Genomic DNA, 20,567 nt, shown 5'->3' on the forward strand with positions numbered 1-20,567 from the left:
GATAGGAAATGACTCAAGCTAATAAACCCAAGGGAAAGAGCATCATGTTGCTGAGTTTCAAAGAAGTTCATCCTATTATAAGTCTTCCTTCATCATGACTTCAATGTTACCCACAGCTGGCCATCTAGCCTTGGAGGACTCCGTTGGTTCGTAGTACAGCTTGGGTCTGAGGACGGAGGATTAAAGACTCCAAGTGGAGAGCTCTCTCTGGACCCGAGTGAGAAGAGGCAGATGACCCCATGCAATGTCATGGATGCCTGTTAGACACATCTCTGACTAAACTTGCCCAAGCACCACTATTGTCTGTATTTTATCAGAGGTCCAAGGGGGAAGTCCATCTGGACAGCACAGGGCTAAATTCTGTGTCCACTCCTCACTAGCTTTTCCTTTGTCCTCGGCTCCAGCCAGCACTGCTTGACCACTGAGCACCCTGCCCTTAGGGGCCTTCCCGCAGGGCCCGAGTCATCCACCAGAGCTCAGGCAGTTGTGTTACCGTCTGGGTCATCTGCTGACTCTCCACTTCTGCTTTCTCCAGGAAATGAGCAGAAACGCAGCTCAAGTGATTCATAGTGAAACATTGTTGGAGACTAACAATGCTGGCCGGATCCTCTTCCCCCAGGCCTGAGGGGCTTGGGCTGGATCTGGGGGCACCCATGTCACCTGACGTCGGCAGGCCCTGACCGCCACACCTCTGGGTAAGTCATCTTGTTCCTGGCCAGGCCATGCTGGGCCCGAGGTGGGCATGGACGTCCTGTCTGTCAGGGAAGGGCCTTCTGGTTGCCTCCTAGAGAGCTGGCATGGGAGTCCATGCGGCCACCAGTGCCTGGTCTGGGCTTGTGGATGTGGGACAGGAGGTGGGCTGATGAGCAGAAAGTGTGTGCCGGGTGGGTGGTACAGGTGGCGGGGGCCACTCGAAAGCATGGGTCTGCTGGGGTGTCTGTCCCTGTTGGAGTTTGCCGAGCTGGGCTGAGCTCCAGCTCCCTTCCTCATCCTCCTACCTCAGGTCAAGCCCTTTCTCAAGGTTCTGCTAAGGAAGGTGACGTTGCCACACGTGAGAGAGGCTGGACGTGGGCCTGTCTGTACTAAATCCCAGGGATGGAGAGGGGAGGCTGACTGTAAGGCTCCTCTGCCCAGAACCCTACAGGCCTCTGAAGGGTGTTGAGCTGTGAGGGCCGCTTCCTGGGGACAAAGAGAGCTAGCTTTATTCTGGTCTGGTGGTCATTGCCAGGGGTCTGGTAAGTAAGGGCCTCTTCAGGCCTCCCTTTCTTCATGTGAATCACCACAACAAACCTTAGAAATGCCAATATTTTCTGAATAAGCAGGACCACCTGACTCACAGAGAATTTGCTTTTCTCTCCTGAAATCGTACCTTATAGAACACTGAACTCATCCTTTGTCCCCGCTTCTCTCAAGTGACAAGGAGCTAATTCAGCTTTTTATGTATTTTATGTATTTTATGTATTACTTTTTTATGTATTACTCTTTCCAGGGGTATTTTAATGTTGACATGATATTCTGCAAAATTATCCATTTAATTATTTGAGAAATATTTATCAGAAGCCATTTCCTCCCAGCACTGTTAAAGGCATCGGGGGCAGCAGACGGGGCCAGTGGTGCTTGGTGCCGTGGGCTGCATTGGGATGGGGAGCAGGGGTTTGGGAGTGGGGGGTCGGGAGGCTGGAAACCTGTGTACTTCTGGGTGGAGCCCTGAAGGAAGGGAGAGTCTGGAACCTGTGATTTTTGAGAATCATTCTGGGGCAGGGGACTAGAGAACATCAAGGTGCCTTGCAAGAGGCCTGGTGGGGGTCTGGGGGGAGAATAGCGGGGTAGAGAGTGGTGAGGGCAGGCCAGTGACCTGGCCAGAGAGGGATGCCACGGGGTCAGGTGAGGGAGGGTCTTCCTGTTCAGTGTGAGGATTTGGGCTGTTCTCCCCAGACAGGGCGCTTCTAAATGGTGAGTAGGTAGAAAAGAAAATTTAGAAACAGTGTATAGGGTATAAGAAATATCACCGAAGTGTTTTTGTTTTTATTTTTAAAATTTTTTTAAATTTAAATTTTATTTTATTTATTTGACAGAGATCACAAGTACACAGAGAGGCAGGCAGAGAGAGAGGGGGGATGCAGGCTCCCCACTGAGCAGAGAACCTGATACAGGGCTCGAACCCAGGACACTGAGATCATGACCTGAGTCGAAGGCAGAGGCTTAACCCACTGAGCCACCCAGGCACCCATGTTTTTGTTTTTTTAATCATCAGTGTCTTTGAGGTCCTTCAAAGGCTTGGTTTCTCCCTCTCCTGTCAGAGAATATGGTTGTCCAGAATTTGGGGATTATTGGTCCCTTGCTTTTCTTTCTAATTTTACCTCACATGTTTAAATTGCTAAATATGTGCTACTTAGTTTTGCACGTTTTTTGGACTTTGTAAATAGGAATTTTTTAAGTCTTTTAAGATGTGCTTCATTTGCTCCACAGTATGGTTCTGGAATGTCTTTGTATTGTTGCATGTGCTTCTGATTCATTCATGTGTATTGCTTGCTGTATAATATTCTGTGATATATACATAAACCTCAGTATATGTCCCCAAGTTAATTCTGGTGGACACTGGGATTTTTTTAGGTTTTTGTTCTTGTTTTTTTTATTATAAGCTGTTAGGAGCTCCAGCACTTGTTAGGTATTGCTAGGACGCTTCTTGCACATATATCCCAGGGTAGGTGTGCTCGAATTCCCTAAGGTGTAAGCCCTGAAAGTGGAATTGGTAGGTGTACAATCTTCACCCTTACTGGATGATACCAAATTGCTTTTCTGAAACAGCTGCACCATTTTACCCACCTATCAGCAATCTGTAAACGTTTCTGTGGCTCTATATCTTCACCAACATTTGATATGCTGAAGTTTTAATTTTGCCAATCTAGTGAAAATGAAAATCTACCTAGGCTTTTAATTTGCATTTCCTGAATTACTAAGGTTGGGCATCTCTTTATGTGCTTATTGGCCATTGTGGATCCCTTTTCCTGTTCAGATCTTTTGTCCATTTCTTGTTGGCACCATCTGTCTTCTTTACCCTTCTGATGTTCTAGAATTTAATACATATTTGGGTATTAATCCTTTGTCAGATATATATATTATATTTTACTCTTGTTTGTGCCTTGTCTCATTACATTCTTGGCAATTTCTGCTAATGATCAGATTTCTTAATCTCAAATGAGCTTCATTTATCCATACGTTCTTTTATGATATACGTGTATTATCTAAGAAATTCTTCTCCACTATAAAGGCATACAATTATTCTCTTACATTATTATTTTCTTTTATAATTTTGCCTTTCACATGTAGAAATCCCTCATCTAAAAATGATTTTTCTGTATGACATGAGATAAAGGGTAATGTTTTATTTTATTTTGTTTTTCCCATATGGATAACCAAAAATGTTAGCTATATTACTTAAAAAGGCCATTCTTAGGCACCTGGGTGGCTCAGTTGGTTGAGCGTCTGCCTTCGGCTCAGGTCATGATCCCAGCATCCTAGGATTGATCCCCGCATCATCTTCCCTGCTTGATGGGGAGTCTGCTTCTCCCTCTGCCCCTCTCTCTCTGCTTGTGGTCACTCTCTCTCTCTCTCAAAAATAAAAATTAAAAAAAAAAAATAAAAAGGCCATTCTTCAGCCACTTATCTACATCCACTCTGTTGTGAATCACCTTGTCATGTATATGAAGTTCTGTTTCTGGGTTCTCAGTACTGTCTGTCTGTTTATCTCTTTGACAGTACTATATGATATGATTAATTCTAGGCTTATAACAGATTTTGATATCTGAAAAGAACTATTTTATTTTCTTCTTCTTCCACTCTGTCTTGTCATTCTTGGTATGAATTCATAAAATTCTAACATTCATATGAATTTTAGGAACAGTTTATCAGACTCTACAAAAAAGCTATGTTTAGGTTTGACTGAAAAAGCAATTTGGAGAGCTAAACCATTTTTATGAAAATGACTTCTCCAATTCATGAACATGGTTTGTACCATTTATTTAGATGTTCTTTTAAATATTTAAATGTTTTATAATTTTCCTTATAAAATAGTGCATATTTTGTTTAGAGTTACTCCTAAGTAGTGTGTATTTTTATATAATTTTAATTGTCACTAAAAATATGTGTTTCTCACTCACTGATGCATGCTTGAATTTTAAAGAAGAATCATTTAAGCTATTCTATGGGTAGCAAAGGAAGAAGCAAGACTATCAGTTAAAAGAATGTTGTAGTAATTCAGGCTAGATGTATTGTTGGCTCTTTCCAAAGTGATAGTAGAGATAATGGGAAGTGATCAGAGTGCTGAGATTCTAGATACTTTCTGAGTATGAGATTTGATGATGTTTTAAGTGTAGTGTGTGGGAGAGGGAAGTTGATGACTCCAGAGCAACACGGGGAATGGAATCATCCTATTTTGAGCTAGGTCATGGGTAGAAAGAACATATCTGCAAAGTGATGGTTATTCCAGGATAAAGGTTTGAACAGACAAAGGTAGAGATGTATATTAGACACTAAGTGTAGAAATGAAGTCTTGGCACCTCCTGTCCCCATGTGACCTTCACAGTAGGAAAGCAAGCCAGCTTGGTCTTTTGGGGGGCAAGGGGCAGATATCTTGTGCAGGAGGGAGAGAAAAAAGGTGAGCACCTTGGAGTTCTTGAGCCACACTATAGAACTTTTTAAAATTTATTTATTTACATTTATTTACTTATTTCCAAGTGAGGACATGCATCTATTTCCATTTGTTATGCAAACTATCAAAATACATGTGCATTTTGTACCTCAAAAGACTTTCCAGGCAACACTCTTAAGCCTTTGGCTGATGGCCCGAAGCATTTGCACACCTGTTAGAATCTTAGGTCTCCAAGTCTGCACCTGTGCTATCTAACACAGAAGCCTCTAACCACACCTGAAATATGGCCAGTCTAAATTGAGATGTGCTGTAGTATAAAATGCACATCAGATATCAAAGATGTTTCAAACAACAAGAAAAAGAAATGTGAAGTGAAATATCTAATTGATACTTAAAAATATTGATTGCATATTGAAAATAATATTTTGGAGATACTGGGTTAAATAAAAATATATTTGAGTAAATGGCTTAATTAATTCCAGCTCTTTATTTCTACTTTTTAAATGTGGTTACCAGAACAATTTTAAGTTACGCACATGGTCTGAATTCGTGGCTGGCTTGGTATTTCTTCTGGGCTGTACTGTTCAGAGGTATTTCATGTTCCATGGCCAGAGGCTTTTATGGGAAATACAGTTCAAGAAGGATGGGAAACCAGGGAGATGAAAAGCCACTTGTCCCAAATAATTCCAGGGAGAAAGAAAGTATGAAGTGTAAGAGGAAGGGATTTAGTACTTAAAATAAAGAGACACTGGGCAGGGTCCTGGTATTTGCCATCTTTTTTAATCCCCACAATGAGCTCAGTTTCATTACTCCCATTTTACAGATGAGAAAATGGAGGTTTAGAGAAGTAAGGTCCTTCATCCTCAGACAGTAAGTAAGTCAGCTGGGATTTGAACTTAAAACCTGTGCCATTTGAATTAGCTGCTACCACCACCATGAGTTGAGGAAACACTTCTGGAGAGAAATAATCAAGGTTTGGCAGAAGTTTGGAAACTGCTCTTTCCCTTTAGCAAATGGTTAATCCTATTTTTGAAAATTCATCTTCCCCGATGATTCACAGGAAACAAAAAGATTGCGTGGGGATCCATTTTATTCCAGCATCGCCCATAATAGCAACCGAGACACCCCAAGCATCCTGTGATTAGGGAGCAAGAGAATGAATTACAGGCAATAGACCAAGAGCATGCTTCTTGGTCATTAAACCTGATCATTTAAGGGACAAGGCAACATAGACTATGTTTATGATATGATGATAGACGATTGATACAATGAAACGGTTTATACGTCAGTTATAAATCAGATATGCTTCAACATGGAAAGTAACATGCAGAAGAAAAGGGACTTACCTGTTGGTCTTTGTGTTTTTAACATGATAATAATAACAATAGCAATAATAATAATAGTATCACCCAAGTAGCACTCGGATATGGCTTTTTAAAGGATACAAAGAGATAAAGATGCATACATGAAGAAACTGTTAGTGAGGTTGGGCAGTCCATATCAGAGTCCATAGACTCTGAAAAACAATCTGAGGGTTGGTGGAACCAGGTGGTGGGTATTAGAGAGGTCACGATTGCATGGAGCACTGAGTATGGTGCAAAAACAATGAGTACTGTTACACTGAAAAGAAATAAAAAAAAAAAGAGTAAGGTCGAAGTGCACTACAGTGAACCCATGGACTTCCTCCTCCCACTCTTTGGGTGTGGACCAGATGGAGGCTCGAGGGACAGCAGGCTGGGAGATGGACGTACTAAAGGCAGGGCCCAATGATTCCTCCTTCTGTGTTTCTGCCAGAGCATGCAGACCACCCCTTTACTGGGTTGGGTGGCGTTGTCCACCTCCTCCACGGATGCGTGAGTGCATGAGGCTCTCACGTTCTCCTTGAATCCAGCATATGTGCAGCAGCTGCAGGGGTGGGTGTGGGAGTGCGGTGGTAAGGAGGGACTGCCATCATCCTTGTAGGGAATGAAGGGTGAATAAAGAACCAGGGGAATCCAGTGGGGATGGGCAGAAGTCCATATAACCAAAAGGGGAAAAAAAAACAACCAAACAAAGCAGGGCAATACTTTGCAATCAGTACACAGAGCCTGGTAACTTTTAGTTTTCCTTTTCACATACATGCCTCCAGGAAACATTTAATTATGTAAATTAATGGGGGGCAAGTCCCCCCTGCCATGATTCCACTGCTTCCCCTTGCAGAAGGGATCTCTCACAGACTCTCCCCTCGAAAACATCACCTTGGTTCCAAGAAATACTTCTTTCCCTGCACAATTTAAAGTGTCTGAATAGTCTCAATTTTGACATGTGTATTTAATGTGAGGATCCCCTCCCCTCATGTAATTAAATAATTGTGTCATTTTATAATTGATAGAAACCTGGAGTGGAGGAAATACAGGAAAGAGGAAGATAAAGTGTATTCATGCCTAATGATCACACAGAGAAGAACGTGTTGGGCGCCCCAGTTCTTACAGGCAGTAGGTATTGATAGATTTGGGAATTGTGAAGCGCTCACTTTTATTCTGCTTGACTCCACACGTAGTGTCCCGGCACAAATGGCTTTGGCTACCACGCTCCCCCTTTTCCCTGGACCTGGAGGTGATCATAATCCTGAGCACCTGGTGTAATTACTAAGTGAGATCTGTAGTGTGGGTGTAGGATTGGAGACTGGGAAGTGCTGTCATTGAGTAAGTGGGGGAAGGGGAGCTAGGGCGGAAGGGATAGGTAGGGGGCTAGTGACTAGGCTCATATAGGGGGCCACATGATCAGGCTCACCCCAAATCCCAGAAATGCTGAAGCCTAACACAACCAGAGTTAAGAGAACGAACCAGACCACCCTGCCCTGGGAGTCAGTGGTAGGTGGGTCACATTGTGACCGCAAGGAATGACCAAGTCGTAAAGAAGAAGTAAGCCATTAAAGATGTTACCGCAGTCCTTACTCAATGGTCCTATCAGTGGTAGAGACTTTAACAAGATTTAAGTTCCTTGGTCACTTTTCAATAAAAGACCAACCACAAAAGCCCTCAGTGGCAACTTGCTGGTTTGCGACCCTCTCACTCCTGAGATCTTTTGCTCTTTCCTTGCTCAAAACAATTCTATCACTTTGCTCACTCTCCTTCATCCGCAAGATTTGTTCTTGGACTCTGTGAGGCAAGAGCCTCACTCTCCCGCTTCACTATGGGATGGTAGAGACTACTTTCTAATCACAAGGTGGCTCAGTGGCGGGAGGAGTTTGGAAGTTGGAGAGAAGAGGGTTATTTCTCAGTTGTGGCATCGGGGATGCCTGGCCACGGAGGCAGCCAGGAGCTGTGTTTGGAAGGGTTCTGTGGAGCTGAAGGAGGGAGGGGCATCCCAGGGAGAGAATCCTGAGTAAAGGCGAAAGATCAGATTATGAGTGGACAGTTCATTTGGCCAGACTGCATTGGAGGTGCGGCGAGAAGTGAGGCAAGGAAGGAGGTTGGGCCATGTCACTGAGGGCCAAGAGCTTGGGAGTGCTCCTTGAGAACACGGGGACCACTGAAGACACTGGAGCAAGGGAGTGCCGTGTCGGAGCTGTGCTCCCTGGTCTGCCGCTGTGGGGTAAGTGGGAGACAGGTGGACAGGGTGGGAGAAAGCTGACACTCAGGGGTGCAGGCGACTCACTTCCCCACCTGTAACATGAAGCACCCAGAATAAGGCTCTGGAAGGGTGTCTGCCGATGAAGTTTTACTTTTCAAATCAGCTTCATGTTCAGAGGATTTACATTTCTCTTCTGACCCCTGGATGAGTGTTTAACCAGAAAGAGCATCCTACAGCCTAGTGAGTTTCTGGTTGTGTCGGAAATATCTTCTTACCCAAACCTAGTTCTACATGCACAGGAAATGCGAGAATGGCATTGAGGAGGATCAGAAGGAAGCAAGGAACCTCAAAAAAGTACCCAAATGGATGAGATGGGTTGCCTGCCCTCTGCGGGGAGGCAGGCCAGGGGGAGCCCACGCCTGTTGCACCCCTGAGTGTCAGCTTTCAAGGCCAGGGCGTGGACCCAGGGCGGTTCTGCTCCTTCCCTGTTTACTAATCCAACAACCGGCCACACAGAGAAAGCTGTATCGAGCCACAGTTCCGGCAGCTTGTTCTGGAGGCTGAGTGTTGATGCTGGGTGTGCTGCAGGTGGCAGCCCCAGAGGGACCGGCCAGCGGGTGGCCACCTTGTGCCCAGGCTCATGAACTGTCAGCCTCTGTGGTTCCCAGAGTTCAGCTCTTGCCTCTGGGGGTGGTGAGATCACCCTGTTCTGGGCCAGCTGGCCTGCAGCGGGAGCTGGGGCCACACAGCAGACTGGGCACCAGACCTCTGGCCAGGGACCAGCAGCATCTTCGCGGATCCAGCTGGGGAACCCCTTCGGGGCTGTTGGCAGTAAGACCTTCCAGCTACATATATTCTCACCGCTGTTGTTGACTGTCGGGCCACCCTGGTCGGCTTCAAAGTCAGAAAAGTCTGGGTTTGTCCTTGATTCTGATGCTTATTAGCAGTTTGAGTTCAGACAAGTTCCCAATTTTCTCTGCGTGTCAATTTCTCTGTGGCTTGCTTTCCGCCTTTATGTCAGGGGGATAACGATATCTACCTTACAATTTTTCTAAGATTAGAGATCACGGACAGCTCTGCCAGCAGATGCTCATCCAGGGACGGCCACGTACACTTGACCCACACTTCTTAGGTTGGAGAGCAAGCCACAGACTAGCAGCGGAGCGGCTCCCTGATGATGGGGGCTGGGCCTCTTGTTCCTTGTGCTGTCTCTAGTCCATGTCTTTGTGCAGACGGTGACAGCTCGGTTGCAGCTAAGCTTGGAGGGTCTGGCCAGGGGAACTGCTCCCTGGCTATTTCGGGCAATGTGGAAGTCAGTGCACATACCGAAATACAAAACCAGGGACCCTCCTGCAGGACCTGGCGAGTTCCTACATTCTGTTACTGTTGCACAAACCACAGAGGTGTGTGCTAAATGGGAGTGCTTGGCCTGGAATCAGAAAAAAGGAAGTTAACAATGGTCGGGGCAGGTGCAAACCACCCAGTTCCTGTCAGTCAGAGTCCCCATCTTAGTCTTCATGGGGGTGTTCCTCAACTTCTGGAAATAACCGAGGCAGGATGTAGGCTTGTGGGTGGGCTCTGCTGTGCTCTGCCAGTGGGAGCTCCTTGCCCTCGGCTGATGGAGGAGGTGGGGACACTTGCTAACTGAAGAGGACTTGGGGCAGCACCCAGGCTGCTGCTGGTCCTTGTGCTGGAACTGGTTGTTAAGCCTCTCAGGGAACCTCCAACACTACTTGTTCTACTGTCCCGTCAGCCACTGTCTACAGGGACGCTTGCCATTACCCATGCTCTTGTACTCGCCCTGGAGCTGGCTGTTGGGGAACGCACTCCTGCTCCTGTTTTCCACTTTTTATCTTTAAGATGGCCAACTCGCCACTTCTAGCTTTGTCTCTGCGAATCCCAGGACATACTTCTGAAGCCTCGATTTAATCCACCAAGTATCCTGCTCTCCTTTCAAGCCAGTGCCTCGTTGTGAGAAAATCTGAGATAGGACACTGTCGGCAGACAGGCCAGGGGTGGGCTGATACAGAAGAGAAGCCAGGTCTAGGGTGGGGTCCAGCTTGCCCTGGCTTTGGGGATGGACCTTAAAAAGTGACCAAGGCTCCAGAGCATACCCACAGAGAGCTCTCTGGCTTTAGGTTCCTCCAGGGAGGGCAGGCAAATTTCAGGAGCCTGAAGGCAACAACACACACAAAGGGAGCAGGCTAGGGTGGGATGTTTGTGGAGTGGGGTCAGGGTGCTGCTAGCCACAAGGCAAGAGGTGTGGGCATTGTGCAGACATCTAGACTGTGCTGGGTGGCCTCTCACATATATTCATGTGCTTAATTCTTTCCACAGTCTGGTGAGAAGATACTGCCCCCATTTTACAGGTGCATGCATGGAGGTTCAGAGACTGTAAGTCACGAAGGCAGAAGGCTAGCGAGAGGCAGAGCTAGGATTTGAATCAGATCTGTCTGAGGCTGCTCTGGGTCTGCCCTTGGAGCTGGGTGGGGATGCAGTGAGTCAGGTTTGGCCCAAAACTCCAAGCTCGGGGTGGTGATGGTGTCTTACTAGGGAATTAAGGCTGCCACAGAGGCAGACTCAGAGGTCCCATTCCCATGCATCCTGAGCTGGCCTGCTGGTGGGCCTGGCACCCTTGGCCCCTGCCAGGTCACAGTCTGGCCTCCACTCACAGCTCTGGGATCACCTTGCTCAGGGATTCTTAAGCAAGGTACTCCTCCAGGGCCTTGCGACTTCTTCCCAGGCCGCTTCCCTCTCCTGGGGATGCATCGAAAACACCTGGGACATTGTAGAAAACACGCTTGCCGGGGCCCCACCAGACCAATGAAGTGGTCCTCTTCAAGGAGCAAGGCCCCACTGGGTGGGGGGTTCCGGTGTGTGGCCTGGGCTGGTGCGGATTGCTCTATTTCGAGATGCACTGAGCCATTCTTCATACCGTCACCTTCTCTTAGACGTCCCTTTGCCTCTGTGTTTCCATGACCCTCGTGGCCAGAGCATTCCTTGCCTATACCTGGGGTGTACTTGAGGCACTGACTCTTCTTGCTTCTCGTTTCTCCCTGCTCCTGGCCTGGCTTAGTGCCAGCCAGGAATAACTTTTCTAGAATTTGTTTATATAGAATCTATTTATTTCTACAATCTGTTTATCTCTTCTCCCACACCTTCAAGATCTTCTCATTATCTAGAACACCATGTCCATGTCAGTCTACTCTCCTGGTCCTTCTTGACTTAGCTGCACCGTGATTTCCTGGGCTCCCTTCTCCTCTCCAGAGAGCCTGTCTGCTTGCACTGACCTTGTTTCCTGCTCACCGCCCTGTTCCGGCTCTTTGGCTGGCCCTGGCCTGTGCAGATGGGGCCGCGACGTTTGTGAAGCAGCTGCAGCAGGATGGGGAGAGGCAGGAGGAACATCCCTTTCCACATGCTACCCATGACCTCTTTCTCTTGAGGACCCATTGTCTGCAGTTGCACGTCTGGTCCTCTTTCGGTAGGTTCTCAGCTGCAGAGACAGGTGGGGGGTGCTTCTCTTACCCACAACCCCAGATCTGGCTCCTCCCTGCCCCTAAGAAGGTACAGCTCGATGTTGCAGCTGCCGCATGGTGTCTGCTCAGCAAACACTGAGGGCCGAGGGAAGGGCTGTCCCGCAGAGGGTGCCACTGTGCTGCTGAGCTCAGAGGGAGATCAGAGCTCTCTCGGGAACACTGGCTCTCAGGAGCTTGAGGCAGACTCTGTGGGAAGTCTCAGGCCCTGAGGAGCCCCTAAGGAGACCCTGCGACCGTAATGACCAAGCTCTGTCCCTTCTCATCTTGCTCCTTCACAGACAGTTGGTACTCGCCCTGGCATCCAGATGAGGTGTGAGATGTGGTGGTATGAGGAGAGGGAAGGGGAACCTGGAGGGGGTGTGTATGGACAGGGCTCTCTGGGGGACCATGGAGAAGCTAGGGTGGGTTGCGGTTGTGGCCATCCTGAGTGCTTCGGCTTTGTGGCCCCTGGGCAGGGCAGGCAGGGAACGAGGTCGTGTGTTCCATGTTCAGAGGTCTCTGTTTTGGGGGCCTGCTTTGGCAGAAGCAAAGGGACGGTGACATCGCTGTCTCCTGTCCACGTCACACCACACAGGTGCTCATGCCCCCTGCTGTAGTTTCTGTTCCTGGAGTTTTGCCTTTTCCAGAGTGTCACGGAAATGGGATAGCACAGTATGTAGTCTTTTGAGACTGGCTTCTGTCACTTGCTATAAGACTTTGAGGTCCATCAGGTTGCTGTGTGGGTCAGTAGTGTGTTCCTTTTTTACTGGGGAGAAACATCCCATTGTCCGGATATACCTGAGTTTGCTTGTTCCTTCACCCGCTCAGGGCCATTTTGGTTGTTTCCAGGTCTGAGCAACTATGAATACACCTGTTATAAACATTCATGCGTAGGTTTTATATGAAGGTAAGTTTCTATTTTCCTAGGGTAAACATCCAGGGGCCTAACTGCTGGGTGAGTATATCTTCAACTTTCTAAAAAAACTGCCAAGCTGCTTTCCAAAGTGGCTGGACCACTTGTATTCCCATCAGCCAGGATGCATCCTTGCCAATAATTAACAATCTGTGTCTACTTGTTTTTTAAAGACATTCTAATAGGCGTATCCTGGTATGTCAGTGCTGTCTTTCTCTGCAATCCGACTGTCTGGCTCAGTTCTTCTGGTTAGCTACGCTAGGCTGTGGAGGGAGCAGAGCTTCTATATTACTAGAACTTCTACAACAGCTTCTTCTTTTCAATTTACTTTTAACTCGTAAGCTCTCCTGTTAGCAGGAAATGGTGGGGAAGAGGAAGTGAGGCCTCGCCCCCACCTTGCCCATGTGTTTGGAACAAGAATGGCTTTGTTTTTATTTTCTGAGGGCTCTAGGTTAAGGCCAGGTCCTTGCTGACACAGGGGCAAGAGAGTATGGATCCGCTGACATGTGGCGAGGAACTGACTTACGAGCGGAAAGGAAAACAGATCACGTATAGCCATGCATGGAAAGCTGCTGTTCTGCTGTGTATCGTCTGATTTAGAGGTGCCCCCAGCTCCAGGGCCTGGGGGGCCATTGCCTGTGATGTAGAAGGGAAACAGGTTTGCCTCTACCCAGAGTGCACAGCGCGGAGGCAGAGTCACATAGGCTGAGGAGAAATGGGGAGGAATTCCATCTTGAATGGCACCATCACAGCTCTTTGTCACCAAGTCTGGGCTTCTCCATGGAAGACACTGAGTCTTCCCTGTGACCTGCCCTGTTAGAGAGCAGCTCCAAGCAACTTCCTGCTCTGTTTTCCCTCGAATGGCTTCCCGGCGCCTTAGCTCCGAGGGCTGCTAAATCCTATCTTATATCCTGAGGTTTCACCTGTTGGCAAATCACTCCACAGAAAGTCAGGGAAGAAAAGGTCAATGGTGCTTTAGCTGCCCAAACATCAGCAACCCAGCTGACTCTCCAGCACGCAGCCGCGAGCCGGATGCCCTGGGCCCTGTGCTTCTGACGCATCCCAAAGCAGAGTTCTAATGACGCTACGGATTTATGCAGGTGGGGTAGGAGCGCGGATGGGCAGTGACACCTATCTTGGGGAGCCCACGTGGGCACTTCCTGGGAACCCCTCCCTGTGCTGTTACTGTAGATCCGCCTCTGGTTCCCTGAACAAGGGCATGGACAGGGAACTCCTCCCCTGCACCTGCCCACCATGCACAGCCCCAGGCTCTCAGCCCACTCAGGCACCTCTCCAGTGCGTCCACATGGACTCATGTCCCACGTCTCTTCTGTGGTCAGTGCATAAAGGCCAGAGGGGAGAACTGAGATCACCAAGACCATTTCAATGACGAGAAAGCTAGTGTTGGAGAGGGGGAATAACCTGGTGAAGGCATCGCAGCAGCCCAGCTGAGACTGAACCTCTGCCCTGTGACTCCTGTCCTAGCCCGAGGCTCCCCTCAGTTTGAAGGCGACAGGAGTGGGCAGCTTCCTACCCCGTGCCTCTCTCTTGCTGCCTCACGCAGGCGGCAGGAAAGCAAGGCCTCTGGCCTGCCTGATTGGCTGTGTGAGGAACCATGACTAAACTGTGCTGTGTGTGACATGTCCTGAGCCTGACTGGAAAACAGCTCACTGGCAGAGAGGGGGCTTGGAGACCCCTGGGACACCCCCCACAGCTTCCAGTCCTCTGGGTCTGCCAAAGCCATCTTTCCCTTTACCTCACCCCTACTGTACTGCAGCCCTGCTCCACCCAAACCTCTACCTCTCCAAGAAATATTTGTAGGGAGGCACGCTTCCCTCAACCCAGGCTACCTGCCAAGCAGGAGTCCAAGCCCTACCATCTACCTAGGGTCCCACACCAGTCCTTGTTTGAGCTTAGCCTCCAGTGTGCTTTGCTGTCTGCAGACCCAGGATGGACTCTGTCTTGTCTGCTGACGGACAGTGGGACCCTGGGTTGGTCTCTTCCCTGCTCTGAGCCTCAGTAACAGCTGCAGACAGAGGCTGAACCCTTTGACATTGCTGGAGGGTAAGAAGATGATGTGAAGTGTGCAGGCATTTAGAGAGGCACCAGTAAATGATTGTCCATCCCCTCCTTCCTAATGGTCACACGTGCCAAACACTAGCTTAATCCTGGACCCCTCACAGGGGGGACCTGTGAGAGGTCCTGTTATGATCTCATTTTATAAATGAGGACACAGGAATGAGATGTTTCATCTACTTGTTCTAAGCCCGTTGATTCAAGCTGGAGAGGCCTCGTTTCCGAGTCTCTGCTTGTGACTGCTATGGTGTGTGTATTAGGGTCGAGTCTATGGAAGTTTGGGCCCTGCAGTGGTGTTTGGTCAACTTATTGATTTTTGTGACAAAATGCCCTCAGCCCCCATTATCATCAGGGGAGGCCAGTGGGTGGGGTCAGGCATCTTCTGGGTGAGACTCTGTCTCTTTTTGAAACTTTGATGTTCGCTTGTCATGGATTTTTTGGCATTAATTTTGATTTTTATAGACACTGCATTAAAATGTTATGTATCTTGGCTATTGAGATTTTTTTGGGGGTCCCCTTACATCTTGTGCCTGAGGTGAGTGTCTTAACTTGCCTCAACCTAAACCCAGCCCTACCCCAGTGACCCTACTCCCGACTTACTCCATTTTGCCCAGAATACGAAAGTGTTAGCACCTTCTCACAGATATAAGAAAGCACTTTTGATAATGAAGTGGATTAGAATGATTTCTTCTTGCCATTTGTCACATAGCCCTGAGAGGTTAGTTGCTCCCTGTTACCTTCCTCTTACAAATAAAGTAGGTCTAGGGTGATGGGCAGAACCAGGGTGGGGGATGGCCACAGTCTGACAATTGAGTCAGACAACTTCTCCCTGGGATTTCATGGATCCCCATTTGTTAGAAATTCTTGTTTTGAAAACATCTCTCTTCAAGAGAATGCGATTCAAATGTTTCACTTCAGTAAATACAACTTCTTAATTTCAGAGGAAATCTGAAGTGGTTTCTGATATCTCCACTGAATAGCCAGCCACTTTCCCCAGGACCACATTTTCACCTTATCTTCTCACTGGCTTGATCTTAAAATGTGGCATGGTGGCAAGCCCCCAGAGGGGTGTTATTGAATGGAACTCTTAGTTGTACCTGTAAGGGTGGCTACAAAATGACTTTTATGTGCTGGAGGCAACACTTAGCTTGGCTTTAATAGTCATTCTGTGGATTGGGATGTCTGTGCTGGACCTGGGACGGGTTCTGTTGGTGATGGAGATGAGATGGTGGTTTGTTTGGCATATAGGGATTGTCAGAGTCTGGGGGAAATCCAAGTAGAGATCTTGAAGTGAGGAAACAGAACATGTTTAGAGGAGGGGTCTGGACTTCAGAGAGAGGTTTGTGTGCCATCAGTATATGAGTTCATTTATTCATTCATCCATTTATATAGTAACATTTTGTTGAATGTCTATGTAGTGCCAACCACTGACACAGATGCAGTGCCTTCCTTCACAGAGCTAACATTCAGTGGATATGCTCTCAGGGGAGTAGGAGATCTCCTACAGGGAGCTCATGAAATGAGAACACTTGCCATCTGACTCCAGAAAACCACTGCAGGGATCCCTGAAGGAGACTGGGCAGCAGACAGACAGAAACACGGTATAGCAAGATACACGGTGGGATGCCAACAGAGATGCCATTGCTTTTTAACCTACCAAGTGAGCAAGAATTAAAAAACGATAAGTAAGAAAGTGTGAACTCTTGTGCATTCTTGGTCAGAGTACTATGCATTGATGCAGTGTTTAAGGAGAAGCAGTTTGGAAATATGTGTCAAGATTCAGCTATTTCCCTTGTAGGGATTTAAGAATGTATTACAATCTATTATTTAATCACGGATATATGCAAAGACTTAAGACATAAGGCCTATCATTGAAGTATTATTTATTGTAGTGAGTAATTTGAAACTACTTAAGTGCCTACGTGTAGGAGATTAATTAAATGAATGATGATCAGCATGGCCCTATGGTCACCATCAGTCATTCAAAATGAAGATGTAGAGGATCTACAACATGGAAAATATTCATGATCTGTTTTTGTGACAAAAAAATGTTATGGACTAATTTGTTAGAAAAATGGGTTGAGAGAAGGTATTTTTGATTTTTAAAACCAACAAGGGACAAGTTTCTAGAATATGCTTCCTCAAAGCAATAAGCAAAAGACAGGCAAGGAAAAATCAGCAAAGGTTATGAATAGTCAGTTTCCAAAAAAAGAAGTGCCAATAGCTAAGAGGCATCTGTGATGCTCAGGCTCATTAGAGAAATGCAAATTAAAATGACAATGAGGGATCACTTTACTTCAATCAGATTGGCAGGCATTAGAGAGCTGGGTAATTGGTGAGGTGGTAGAGGAGCCTGTGGGCAAAGTGTGGTCTGGTGCCAGCTTTCTGGAAACATCTTAGTTGGTGGTACTTAGTTGATGTAAGCAGGCGTATAACCTTGACTCAGCACTCCTGCTCCCAAGTCCATACCTGGAGCCAGTCCCATGCAGTCCCATGAAGGGACATGCATGGGAATGTCCAGAACAAACTTGAATGCAGCATAGAAGTCGCGGACAATCTGGCCATGGCTGCAGAGTGAACAAGTCAAATAGGCATGTGATACCCACTTTGTAACATGGGGCAGCAGTTAGAAGGAATGAAGTTGACAAGCACAGAGCCCCACAAGGGTCGGTCTGAAGGCATATGGCTGAGTGAAAAAGTGAGCTGCAGAAAAGATGCAGAAGGTCAGTCGGGGAACTCATAATGCCTGTCTTCAGAAATCGTGTCACCTGTGTTGTGTTTTATAAGGACCCATGTTGTGAAGCAAGTGGAGCAGGCAGGGCAGGGTGGTGAAGAAGGAAATGCAAGTGGGAATGGAGGGCCAAGGAATAAGTAAATAAACCAACAAAGGCAGACAGGAGCCTGGTCCAGGTCAGGGAAGCCTGCCAGGATGTGAGCCATCCCACCACCTGCTCCTGAGGGTCAACCCAACAAAGGAAACCCAACTCCCACCAAGCCCCAGCCAACCATCAAAAGCAAAAGTGTAAATACAAAGTTTGCTTCAACAATATGAGGAGGATTTTTATTATTATTAAACAACGTATACATAAATAAAAGCTAGAATACCAACAGTCATTTTTCTGGGTACAGGCAAATGGTGTCAAAGGCTCAGAAACAGCCAAAGTAAAACCAATACATCACTGAAATAGTAATTAGTGAAAATTGATCGTCTACACACCAAAAAAGACAGTTTGTGAAGTGGGAACACTCAACCCAGGACATGGAATGAGGCTCAGGGGTTTATTGTTATAAAGCAGCTTATATAGTGAGAAAGTGGTGACTTTATTCTTCACGGTGAGAGGTTATAATGTGAGAATTTTCTTTAACGACTGGCAGTTGGTCAGTGGTTGCCTCCTATCAATCTTGGAAAACAGTTTAAGTTTTGCTTCTGATTTCCAGATGTGTAAGCAAGAAACAACTGAGGTCAAGTTAGTTTTGCAAAATAAGTTAAATTAAGCTTTGCTTGTATGACTAAACTGGTTCTGTCTGCTCAGGGAATTTTCCAGGCTGGTTTGTTTTTTTGCTTTACTACTTGATTGTCTTCCTGATACTTGGTTCCTTTCCTGTTTTGACACTGAAATTACATGGCTTTTGTAATAAGAAAATGAAGTTTGAGAGTAATAAGCATGTGTGTTGGAAGAAGCACTAGGGACTCATGGAGTTGTGTATGTAAAGGGTGAGAATGTTTCAAAGAGAGGTGGTGCGTCTGGCCCTATGACCCTTCATCCACTCCCATTCTAGCCTGCAGGGGGTGTGTGCTGGGCTAAAAGATAAAACATGACATACACCCTGAGCTCCTGTAGCGTAGAGCAGAACACTGGTGGATCCGTCTTTTTGTGCCCATCCCTCTGGTTCCTACCCCATGATTGGTGGTTGTTGGTCACTGGCCAGATTCCAGAAAGGACTTTTACAGGGTGACAGTGTGGTCAGGGAGGGCTTTTTGCAGGAAGCCTGAACGTTCTGGGCACCATGTGGAGTTTCCTATACTCCTGACATGCAACGAACAAATCTTTGTTGTACTGTGACTGAATCATGACTCAACTAAATACAAGGGCAGTTGAAAAGTCAAGGACACAAATAAAAGCATCTTCTCGAGATCACCCTTTTGGCAAATTGGTCTTTGGCTATTTTTACCACATAAGTTCTTGTCCGCATGCCTACTGAACCAAGATCTGCGGCTCGTGCACATCATCCCTGTGTGTGTTAAAAAAGGAACTCTTTTAAGTTAGCATGGGGTGAGGGGTGGGTAATTGAAGAGTCCTTTTGAGGACAAAGTTCTCTAACAATATGGAATGTGAATCAAATAATGCTGAGAGTAAAGAACCTATATCCTTTCAGACTCATGCGGTAGAAGGAAGTTACCACTGAAGATATAAAATTACAGGCTTGTACAAATGTTGGTGACAGTTGCACATATCCCCTCTACTTACTTGGCCTTTTAGAGGAGGAGCAGCAGCAGGTAATAAACCAAACCAAACCAAACCAAACAACAACAAAAAACAAGCTTTGGTGTTAAAGGTTTGCCCTTCAACTGGATGTCTAGTTGCTGATATGCCTTTGGCCCAGCCACTTTCCTTCCTTATATAGTGAAAATAAAAATACCCACTTGTCCCCTGCGTCTGTGTAAAGAGCCCAGCATAGTTCCAGGCACATGTCAGATTGCCACTGTAAGTCACATCTAAGTCAGAATCTCTTTAAAAAAAAAAGTCTTCCTATTTTTGTCAGTTCAGTTTCAGATTCTTAGCGGAACCATCTTCAATAGGAACTGAACTGAGTGAGTACAGTACCTTGTCCCACACGCAGCTTCATTAGGAAGTGCTGTGACAGGACTTGACATTTTTGTTTTTTGTTCCGAATTCAGATCTGCTTTGCTAAGGCATGGAGGCAGAAGAAGTTTCAAGGGCTGAAGACAGAGCTGACTATCCAGGTTCCAAAAATGAAGGCCAGCCTGATGTTGCTCAGCCTGACTTCCCACATGGAGGGAAATCTCCTGGTCCCACTGCTCTCTGGGAGATGCTAGAAAGGAAGTTTCTAGAATACCAGAAGTTGGCTCACGGGAGCCCGGTTGAACATCAGCAGAGCCTGTTGGATCTCCTTCCGCTGTTCCTGAAGGTTGGTATTCTTATTTTTGAAACTGTAAGTAGATGATACAGTGCTCTGGGGACACTTCTGGGATGATTGGAAGCTGGAGTTGGTGGTTTTAATATCATCACAAGTGGTCCCTGTTGGGTTTCTTAGAGGGGAATGTTGTGCTATTTAATAAAGATGGCAAGCAAGGCTCATCTCCAGGATGAGGAAGAGTTGGAAAGGACAGTTGGCTCTTGAGTAATATTGTCTCCTTAGTTAAAAAAAAATTATATTGTTCAACCACCATTCTAATGTGGAGCCAGAGAAAGACCAGTCCCTCTGGAGCTAGGGAAAGAAGGTGTGTTGTGGATCGCCAGGATGGCAGGTAACCTCAAACACCAGCAATGCCAACAGTAAGGACAGAGAGAACCCAGCCACTGGCATGGGAGAGAAGCGCAGCCTCTCCACAGAGCTGCCATTCTGGCCAGTGGCAGCTGGTGATGGTTTGGGTACAAAGGATTCCTTTTGTTGTCTCAGAACAAAGGTCCTGCCAATGAGGTCTGCTTTATAGGTTAATGTATTGAAGTTTAGTGGCAGAGTTGGAGACACATCTTTTTATGAGGGCTTAGTTTTTGCTTGACTATTGATTTTGGGTCATTATTTAAAAAATACAGAGCTACATTCAAAGCACAAAGAATATGAGATACTTTTCACATTCGAAACTAGGCTAAGACAGATGGAGACCTTGCCA

The 20,567-nt window shown here is 46.7% G+C and overlaps 1 protein-coding gene across 7 annotated transcripts in view; it reads left to right on the forward strand.

Moving 5' to 3' along the window:
- The first annotated feature begins 585 nt into the window (after positions 1–585).
- WDFY4 (WDFY family member 4) overlaps positions 586–20,567 on the forward strand; it is a 281,403-nt gene continuing 261,421 nt past the window's right edge. For 6 of the 7 annotated variants that reach the window (XM_059397992.1, XM_059397994.1, XM_059397995.1 and 3 more), the window contains exons 1-2: positions 586–695; positions 19,611–19,861. In XM_059397992.1, the coding sequence (XP_059253975.1) occupies positions 19,628–19,861 (234 nt within the window). In that variant the 5' untranslated portion in view covers positions 586–695; positions 19,611–19,627. Of the gene's footprint in view, positions 696–1,151; positions 1,236–19,610; positions 19,862–20,567 lie in introns of those variants that run through there. The other variant, XM_059397993.1, reaches the window with a different exon arrangement.

Source organism: Mustela nigripes, chromosome 4 (genome assembly GCF_022355385.1).
Source record: "Mustela nigripes isolate SB6536 chromosome 4, MUSNIG.SB6536, whole genome shotgun sequence".
Lineage (NCBI taxonomy): Eukaryota > Metazoa > Chordata > Mammalia > Carnivora > Mustelidae > Mustela > Mustela nigripes.